At 40.9% G+C, this 10142-nt stretch overlaps 1 protein-coding gene across 2 annotated transcripts; it reads left to right on the top strand.

The window, feature by feature from the left end:
• The first annotated feature begins 20 nt into the window (after positions 1-20).
• On the top strand, positions 21-8790 carry LOC109780272 (centromere/kinetochore protein zw10 homolog). 2 transcript variants are annotated; one of them, XM_020338861.4, is made up of 14 exons: positions 21-674; positions 766-909; positions 1571-1744; positions 2418-2576; positions 3570-3800; positions 3889-3999; positions 4210-4302; positions 5911-6006; positions 6542-6670; positions 6803-6880; positions 7068-7226; positions 7298-7451; positions 7539-7621; positions 8537-8790. In XM_020338861.4, the coding sequence occupies exons 1-14, from the start codon at positions 138-140 to the stop codon at positions 8618-8620; spliced, it is 2232 nt and encodes a 743-aa protein (XP_020194450.1). In that variant the 5' UTR covers positions 21-137; the 3' UTR covers positions 8621-8790. The 2 variants fall into 2 exon arrangements, with proteins under 2 accessions (XP_020194450.1, XP_040250293.1); XM_040394359.3 differs by having other exon boundaries at positions 29-674; positions 3874-3999.
• Positions 8791-10142: the final 1352 nt, after the last annotated feature.

The following is a 10142-nucleotide window of genomic DNA, read 5'->3' on the forward strand; positions in this document are numbered from 1 at the left end:
GGTATGGTTAATAAAGGTTGGCGAGATTGCTAAAAAAAAAAGCGCTGAAGCCGCAGCAGATCCGAACGGGCCCAAAAGTCATCAACAGCTCAACTCCTCCCACGAGTTCCCGGATCCCTGTCGTCGGCGAGCCGGCAATGGCCGACGACGTTCGCGAGCTCCTTCTCTCGACCACCGCCGACGCCGACCCCTCCACCCCGCTATCCGCGCCCGACCTCCGCCTCCTCATCGACCACCTTCGCCACCGCTCCGACCACCTGCACGCCTCCGCCCTCTCCTTCGCCGCATCCAACCGCGAGCCGCTCGCCTCCGCGCTCCTCCGAGCCGCCAGCTCCGCGGCCTCGTCAGCGTCCCTCCAGTCCTCCCTGCAGTCGGCGCTCTCCCCGCTCTCATCCTCCCCGGACCTGTCCGACCTCAGGTCCCTCTCTGATCGCCTCGTAGCGGCCCGCCGCGAGCTCCGCGAGCGCCAGGAGCACCTCGCTGCCGCATCCTCCGTAGCTTCTCTCTCTGCGCGGCTTCGCGCCGCTCGCGCCTCAGCCAACCCCCTTGATGCTGCCGCTGCCGCCGCCGAGCTCAAGCCCCTCCTGGTGAATCCTGAGGGATCTGGATCCGGTGGGGACGAGCCAGTCGTGTTTGGGCTTCTTCGGGGCGAATGGGAGCAGCTCGTCGACGAGGTGAGGGGTGTGCTGGTTCGAGGTGCCTTTTGCATCCTAGGATTTGTGTTTGTGCTAACTGCTGTGCTGGTTGTTTCCGATGATGATGCAGCTGCAAGTAGGACTTTCGAAGAATGTGGAGGAGTGCGTCGAGTTTGCACCGGATGGAGGGAAGGTAGCGGTGAGGGCTGGACCGAGCGGCAGTTCAAGTGGAACGCCCGGTGTTGAGCTTCGTGTGGCGCTGCAGGCATTGGAAGTAAGGTTTACTTGTCTTCAGTCTACAATTTTGGAAGACAGTGGATTGATTAGGCAAAATTTAGTGATCAACAGAACATTATCGCCTTACATATGCTATATGCCTTGGACTTTTTAGTTAGTCTGTATGGGCATTTTTCTTATGATCGTTAAATAGTGTACAAAACTATCGCCAAGGGTATCATCGGCCAAGGATTTATGCATTAAAGGATATGGTGGACACTTTTGGAGTCCTGACATAGTGATATATCACATTCAGCAGCTAAAGGCCCTTGCAGCTTTTAAAATATGCTTACCCCATGAGTTACGTTCTTCCTACGTGCCATCACAAGTTTATCATTTGGCCTTCTCATACCCCACCAAAGATTAGCTGCTAATTCTTCGCTGCGCTGAACTATTTTTTATTTTTGTGCTGTCTTCTTAAGAATCCATAGAACATTGTGATTGGCCATATGTTACATATTACTAGACCAAACAAACCAAACCAGTTTATTCCATGCAGGGGGTGCTTCTCTATATGTATTAGGAAGCTCTATCAAATTCTCTGGTTGTTATTATCTCTACCAATAAATGGTTCAGTGAGCTTGGTCAAATGCCTTCGTACAAACGCTTGGGTAATAAATGAACCACTTTCTCATACCTTTGTGTTGTTGGATATGCAGATAATTGATTCTCTAGACTATGGGATGGCAAAAGTCGCAGACTTGATGATAAAGCATGTTTTTGTTCCAGCAATCAGCAACATATCTGTCACAGTTTCTGTAGAAGTGCTTGAGAAAAGTGGCTCCACATACCCAGCATCAGTCTTGAATATAGTCCCCTCAGAGGAACTACAGGTAAGCGCTCCGTAGTGTTTACTGGTTCATCAGAGCTGTCTCTTCTGAACTATCTTTATATATATTGGTTATGTTTTGTTTTCTAAGGCCTCTTTGATTCAAAGGATTTTTGAAGATTCTAGTCCTTTAAGAATTTTCAATATCTGAATTGTTTGATTTGTTGAATTGAAATCCACATGATTTTTTCCCTAGAATTTCCCATGCACTACATATCATAGGAAATTTCCATTCACTCCAATCTCTTGGGAAGATTCCTATGTTTTTCTGGGGTAAGCAATCGCCCTTTGGTGAAAATTCTTGCAGCGTTCAATCTTATATGGGATTCAAAAATGCATGGGATTGCACTCCTATGTTTTCCCTACTCATGCGTTCTTTTAATTCTGTGAACCAAAGAGGCCTGTATCTGCTTTATTCCCAGTGGTTTACTGATTATAATTCCAAGTTATTGCTGCAATATGAATGCTAAATAAGAGCTCAGTTGAAGATGCCATTTCTAACAGCACTAAGCTGTTTTTGCGGAGTAGGTGTAAAATTATGTCTTTGCACATCTAGAATTATGAGCCATCAAGTAATCAATATGATTTCATGACAAAACACTGCCATGTAAGCTTAATTCTTGTTTTATTTTTGGGTTGTTTTGGGTAATCATGTAACTGCTTTGTTATTATTCAAGGGCTACAAAGATGGTTCAGTCCTTTACTCAAGAATAATTGATGTCATCAAGTTTGCTCGCAAGTTCATTTGTGTGGAAAATATCACATGGACGCAGTCCTTTGCAAAGTTAACCTGGTCAAGAATTTCTGATCTGGTTATCACACATTTTCTCTCTGAGGTATGCTTATATTTATCCTATATACCTAAGAGAGTGATCCCCACTACTTCTAATTATCTCAACATGTGTGCTTCCACATCATCAAAATTGTCGTAGCCGTTAGATTTACTAGGTTGATCCACTAGCATCTGTCCGATCTACTCATGAGAATCCTCTACCATTCAACATGCATTAGAGCATTCTAAGTGAGTTTTAAATCACATTGCATTTAATTGTGACATGCATAACTTTTCATTTTAAGATATATTTTTTGCTTATGCAGAGATTTCTCACATAGTTTAAATTGTAATGACTGAATTAGTAGTCTACACAATATTTAGAAACTCTATATCCAACTCCGCAGCAACGCGCGGGGTATCGTCTAGTTTAACAAATAAAAGTTTGACAATTGTTAATTTGCTGTTTTTCTTCTTGCGAGCAGCCCTTCAGCTGACACACATGCTTGTCTCTATTTGATCCTCTTTGTTCAGTGCCCATTGAACTGGCAATATTTCTTGTATTTCATCAACTATAGTTCAATTTATTGACTTGTGAGTTGTGACTGGGTTGTTTGAGGAAAACAATTTACTATCAACACTGACCACTTCTCCCTTGTATATATGATGAGAACTTGACAAGACAAGAATAGTACGCTAGAATTACTACAACACATAATTTCCCTCTAATTTCTATTCCTCAGTATAAAGTATAAACTGATCACAAAGATGAGAATGTGACGGCAGATTGAATTTTTCATCCCATGCTGAAAACAATTTGGAATTTCATCATAAAAATGGAAACGATCAGACTGAACTGATCTAATTGTCATTACAGCTTCTAAGCAACTCAGCTTCCTTGCTTCAGTTGTCTTGTTTGTGGGCATGTGCTTGGTAATCTCCATTTGTAGAAGGAAACAGATGCCACCAGATTTATTCTATAATGACAATGATTCCCAAAAATAGTGCTGTTATATACGTCAGAATAACTGGTCTGGTCATTGGGTTATGTTTTCAGGCTGTTCCGGATGAGGCCTCCAAGCTGATTGGGTTCCAAGATGTTATAAGGAGTACAACTGAATTTGAGAATACCCTTAGGGGTATGATGTTTATTTCGCCTGACAGAAAGGATGGCAAGTTAACCCAATTTGTTGATGATGTTGAAGTTCATTTTGCTGTAAGGAAGAGGAATGAGATCTTAGTGAAAGCAAGATACATTCTTGTACAATATGACTACAAGAATCCTCTTGTGAGTACCAAAATTTATGTTTTGCCATTGGAAAATTACTTAGCAGGATAATGTGGGATTCATTGTAGTGAAGTGCTTGCTATTGCAGGCATCAGATGACCATGGAGATTCTGTTGTTGATTTACTTTTCCAGCCAGAGAAGTGTTTTATATCTAAATCAGCACTTCAGTTAATGAAATTGGTCCATGGAGCCCTCAAGGTATGCCTGCCTCTACAATCGTTTTTATAGATTCGCTGGATCTATTAGCATAACTGCTTGTTGCTTGTACTACTGTAACATGTCATTATCGTTTCTCATCATAACCACCTTTCCTTTTCAAATACCGCCTCCCACTTTTCAGTATTTGCATGTTATAAAATTTCTCAATCATTTGATGTACCCATTTCTGTTGTTGTATAATCAGTGCAGGATGCTTGTTTGTCGTCCGCAAGAGTCGCAAAGGAGTTTTGCTATGCTGCTAGGGATGCCTTGCTCTTGTATAAGGCTATTGTGCCAGTTCAGGTTTGTGCATGTACTAACTTTGCATGATAATTTGGTATAGTGTCATGAGATTTACATTTGAACCAAATCTCCAGTGATGGCAATGTATATAATACAATCATGTGTCTGGGAGCATCTAGGATATTCCTGAGAGCATTATTAAGTTGTGCATTTTATTTAGACGTGCTAACTAGTAGCCAAATGCAATGTATTTTATTACAATTTTGCAACAGTTCCGCTATTCTTCAGATTTCAGATAACTAGTTCTTTACATTGTGTTGTTGCAGCGGTCGGGTGTACTTGGTATCATCTTGATATTAACATATTATTACCCTTTTTGAAAAAATGAATTTCTGATGATGAACATATAACTCAGGTGCATAAAATCCACATTATTTCAATAGAGGCATCCTTAGAATACTATTAGAAGCAGGTGCTGTTCCTTTCTAGGGTTTATCTGTTGGTTGTTTATTCTTTATCTGTTGGTTGTTTATTCGCTTGTGGCCCTTCCGTATTGCTGTTTTCCGGTTTTGGTTGGGGTGGCCATGTTGCGGGATCCATCGTAAGCGTAGACATGGTTGAAGAGCCCACACTTCCACACGCGGACAGCTGTCACCAGCTTTGGCCAGTAGATACAACTGGTTTGACTCAACAAACACTATATACAGATGATTTTGCTCTACCTTGCTTGTGCCATTTAGTCTTCGTGTTGTGTCCTCTTCCATAAAGATCCAGGCGCCCCTGGTTCTTAGGTCTGAGGCGATAGTGTCCTCTCTGCACTCTGATGCGTCTGACAACCCACCAGCGGCAAGAGGGCAACGCCACTATTTTAGACACCGTTCTGGAGTTAACCTCAAATGCTAGCATAGCAGTGAGAGGAAACATAGACATCACTCTACACACGCAGCCCACAGCGCCAGTCTCTCCCCCGCCCCAATCTGCAATGCAGCAGCACAGTGGCATGTGAGCCAGAACACCGTGAACGAATGCTCACAATTAACCGAGGTGTAGGCCAAGGTGGTAAAAAATGTTGTTAGGTCGATGATGCATGGGGCCCACAATGAACCCACAGCCCGGCTGAGAGCTCCATATTTCTAGGAAGCTTACAATTGAAGATATGTGATGATTCCCTTTTTTATCTGCTGAGAGTATTTTGGTATCAAGGATCTGTATTTATGTTATATTTAGTTTTAGTGAAAGGCGAACTTACGGGAAATAACTTTTGCCTTATACTATATCGTTTGATGATTTCCCTTAGCATGCGTGGTTTACTTAGACTATAAATTACACCTTTAATCATGGGATTGCAAGCCCTAATTCTTATTTTTACCGCAATGCTGCACCAGTAGGGGTGTTCCTGATGTACTTAGTCGATGTAAACTATTTCATACATCATGTGCCTGTTGTGCTCTTATGCGATAGCACTTATGAGATCTTACATTCTTACTCAATGTGCTCTTATGGTTTCAAATATTTTAGATAAACTTACTCCAGTAATTCTGTCGTTGATTTGCATTATGAAGTTGTCCCATTACGAGATCCCACTGTATTCTACTCTTCAGTTATTTGTTTTCGTTACTGTCAGTTTACTTAATACCATTGTGATTAAATTTAGTGTTTTTTTTAAAGCTAGAGAAGCAACTCAATAGTATCAGTCCGGTGGCTGCCATCATTCACAATGACTTCTACCATTTGTCCCAAGAAATTCTTGGTCTTGCATTTGAGGTTTGTATGTCCTGCTATTTGTTCTTTAGTATCATTTATCTCAGTTGCTGATTAACGTGAAAATGATTGCCTCCCATGTGCATGCTTAGGGTCTGTCTGGTCAGCCTAAGCTTAGGCATGCCACAAATTGTTCGGTGGGTGTTTGGTTGGTTGCCATAGCTGTGGCTGGTAACCCACGCATTATAGATTTTCAGCTTTTTGCCACAAGAGTGTTGGTGATTTGTTTTAGCAACACTTCGCCTAACCTTAGTTGTGGCTAGGATAACCTCAAACCAAACAGCCCCCTTTTGTTCTCTATACTAACTTTATCTTCAAATTTTCTTTATGTGGTCGTTTAAAAAAAAAACTGTTCGATGAGAGAACTCAGATTTGTGTTTTTGCATCCTAGATTAATGTTCCATTATGATTCACATAAATTTTAAAACCAACTGCACTTCTGTTTAGATATCTGATAGAAAATTTCTTCTTTGGAGCTATCTGCATGTCTTTAAGGCGGCAATGCGTTTTTCTAACCTTTCTTGATGCTTTTGTCCAGTACCGTGCAGATTTTCCTAGTGGTCAACAAAAACTAGTTGTTTTTGTGGATTTAGCTCCAATCTTCTCCCAGATGGCAGATGGTATACTGAGAAGACAAATACAGCTTGCAGCGGCTAACTTAAGCGAGGTATTTCCCTATACCTTTTATGGCATCCTTGAAGGGATAAAATGATCATCGGTGAAAACTGTGGAATTCACATAATTTATTTCTGGTCGTAAGTAGTCAAGCCGATTTCAAGTTTGTCACATTATTTTTCAGGCTATAGATGGCGCTGATGGTTTTCAGAACACGCACCAATCTCAGCATTGTGAATCAGCAAAATTTAGTATTGAGCAGGTATGTCTCGTTGCCAAAGATATGAGCTGTGCCTAGAAGAAATATGGCAAAGAGAAGTCTACTATAATTTCTCTTCATATATTATTCAGGACCTTCAATTTGTTTGTATTATTTATATAGTGCCCAAATCCTCAACAATGATAAATTATAGATTGTCAACTAATGATATATATTGACCTCCTTCCAGGTGGTGTTCATTTTAGAGAAGATACACATTATGTGGGAATCGGTACTGCCTAGGTCAATTTACAGGAGAAGTATGTTTCATGTCCTTGGACCTGTCTTTTCTAGAATTACAAAGGACATGCTTCTGATAGATGACATGGCAGCAGAGGAGACCTTACAGGTAATAATATTCTGCTTGAAAGGTTTGAGCTGATCACTATCGATGTTTATTAATATGTGATACACTTCCAGCTTCAAGGCCTTATACATTTGGCTCTTGAAAACCTCTCCTCACTATTTCTGTCCCTGGTTGAGAACGATGATGATGAGAAGTTCTTGGATCATCATACCTGGGTCCAGCTGGATGAGAGTATACCATCGTTGAAGAAGTTCCGAAAACTAGCAGGTAATTTTCTCTTAGTTTCGAACTTATTTAACATGTCACATTATTATGTTCGCTCCAATAATACTGAAAAACGTTGATGTTGCTCAGAGTTGCTTGATATGTCATTGAAGTCCATCACAGCTGCTTGGGAAAGCGGGGAGCTAGCTAACTGTGGTTTCACATCATCTGAGGTGAGCAAGTTCCCCCTTTCCTTTTCTTTTTACCTTTAAATGGAGTTTTGATAGTGCTCGGTCATCTGTTTTTTTTTTGAGGGACGGTCATCTGTTGTTGGTACAACCTGTTACTGTTATACTCCCTCCGTCCGAGAATACTTGTCATCAAAATGGACAAAAAGGGATGTATCTACAACTAAAATACATCTAGATACATCCCCTTTTATTCATTTTGATGACAAGTATTTCCGGACGGAGGGAGTACCAGCCATCATATTGTTGTGCATGGTGTTCTTTGGTGTGTATCCTACTTGCTAAGTTAATACTTATCAAAATGTAAGATGTTTTTTGGTTTTGCATAGGGCATAAAAACACCTTACATTTTTTTCGGAGGGAGTATTATTTTAGCACATTTTAGAGGCCTACTGGTAAACAACACGACAAGGAACTAAATTAAGCTTTTAGAGTAAGTGGTTACATGAATGAGATGGAAGGCTTGCTATCAGGATTTTTTTTTAAAATGGACAATATCATGTGAAAACCGTGGTCAACCTTGGCAGAACAACGTGCACTTTTGTCTCTGTTACAGCCACTAGGTAGTTTGTTTGCTTCAAAGCTCTCGAAAATAATTATAACCAACGTAACAGTTTTTTCCCAGGCGTCAATTGACCCTGTTGTATTTGTTCCTTCAATGCTGTCTAGGAGCAGCAGTCCAGTTATAATCAATATTGTGTGCCTTTGCCCACAGCCAGACTTATTATACCTCACTAATTCAAGTTTGATCCATTTTTAGTTTTGAATATTTTGTTTCTGGTTCTCTTTTCAGACATCAGTTGACCCTGTTGTATCTGTTGGCCTTATTTGTTCAGCATCCATCGAAGCCGAAACTTTTTACTATTGTTAATTTGTAACTGATCCGTTTTCTTTATGCAGATGCGGAATTTCATCAAAGCAATTTTCGCCGATTCGCCTCTTCGAAAGGAGTGCTTAGGCTGGATCGTCGCGACCCCAGCTTAGGATGCAGAGTGCTGTTGTTGATTAGTTGGTGCCCTCATTATGGCCCTTTCTCCCCATGGGATTCTGTGTAGACACCTTTACTGACTGTATATCAATCGACATAGGGTTCAGTTTGCACTGAAGCTACAGGGCTTGCGGTTTATTTTTATAGAAGAAACAACCTGATCACAGAGCGCAGAGTCCAGGACCCGAACTCCGGTGGGCAGTGTCCAGTGTAGAGTCACATTTAAATTGATCTGGAGGATGAGGGGCGTGGCGCGAGCGCGGCACCATGGCCAGAGCATGTGGCAGATGCGGACCTGTTTCGGCACTTGCATCACACTGCAGCGCTGACGCGATGCCCCGCTCATGTCGAGCAATCGGAAACGCCCAGAGTCGTGAAAGTTGCGAACGAACAAGCAGCAAAATATAGTTTGGTTTTGGATTGAGCAGATTTAGCTAGGCCTGCAGCAAAATATAGTTTGGCTTTGGGATTGAGCACTCCAGATTTATAGCTAGGCATCGTCCGCTTTCACCAACTTACGGCCGTCCTCGCCGTCTTTGGTCTGCACCTACAGTTGTGCCTCTGCATAACCAAGCCTAGAAGCCAGTGCCACTGAATTCCCAGATATATATTTAACCCCTGAATTACTGCATATATTCGCTTAAAAGCATATTGCAGGAGTTACAACACAAGCTCCTTTAAGCAAACTTTGCAAAGTGCAGGTTTGCTCTTGCAAAAGAAAGATGCACCAAGCAGGATAGCATACGATGCATAGAGGAGCTAATTTTTTTTTAAATAATACATTTTTTTATTAATTTTCATAAATATTACGCTGGGTAAATTTTTTCAAAAACAATACACCGTCGGCCCGCTGCAGGCCGACTGGGCCTAGTCGGCCCACAGCAGGCCGATTGGACTCCAGTCGGCCTACAGCTGGCCGACTGTCCCCTGTCGGCCCACTCCTGTCGGCCCACTGTGGGCCGACTGGAGCTAATTAGCTCGCTGTGGGCTAATTGTTTTTGCAAAAAAAGTAGGCATAAAAAAATATGTTTAAAAAATGTTAATTATGTAATTAAAAAATGTTAAACGTGTATAAAAAAATGTTCCTGATGTATACAAAAATGTATAATATATATGCAAAAAAGTTGACATAAAAAATATGTTTTAAAAAGTGTTAAGCATGTATTTAAAAATTGTTAAATGTGTGTATATAAAATGTTCCTTATTTATACAAAAAATATAGAATGTGTATGAAAAAAAGTTGACACCAAAAAAATATGTTTGGAAAATATGTTTGAAAAGTTGACATTTTTTCAAATACATGATTAAAAATTGTTAAATGTGTGTATAAAAAATGTTTCTTATCTATTAAAAAAATATAGAATGTGTATGAAAAAAAGTTGACACCAAAAAAATATGTTTGAAAAAAATGTTCCAGTTCCATAAAAAAAGAGCAACCAATCATACTTAGGTCCGTGATGCTCCCATACCGGATCCGGAGCTGGACCATTTTTTAATACACGTTTAACCTTTCATTTC

This window comes from Aegilops tauschii, chromosome 7, assembly GCF_002575655.3.
Source record: "Aegilops tauschii subsp. strangulata cultivar AL8/78 chromosome 7, Aet v6.0, whole genome shotgun sequence".
NCBI classification, from domain to species: Eukaryota; Viridiplantae; Streptophyta; class Magnoliopsida; order Poales; family Poaceae; genus Aegilops; species Aegilops tauschii.

Excerpts from the sequence above, each read along its gene's own strand:
- LOC109780272 (XM_040394359.3), top strand. The coding sequence starts at position 138 with ATGGCCGACGACGTTCGCGAGCTCCTTCTCTCGACCACCGCCGACGCC. Across the intron at positions 910-1,570 it reads TGGCGCTGCAGGCATTGGAA|ATAATTGATTCTCTAGACTA; the intron begins GTAAGGTTTACT and ends TTGGATATGCAG. Across the intron at positions 6,671-6,802 it reads CAGCGGCTAACTTAAGCGAG|GCTATAGATGGCGCTGATGG; the intron begins GTATTTCCCTAT and ends ATTATTTTTCAG.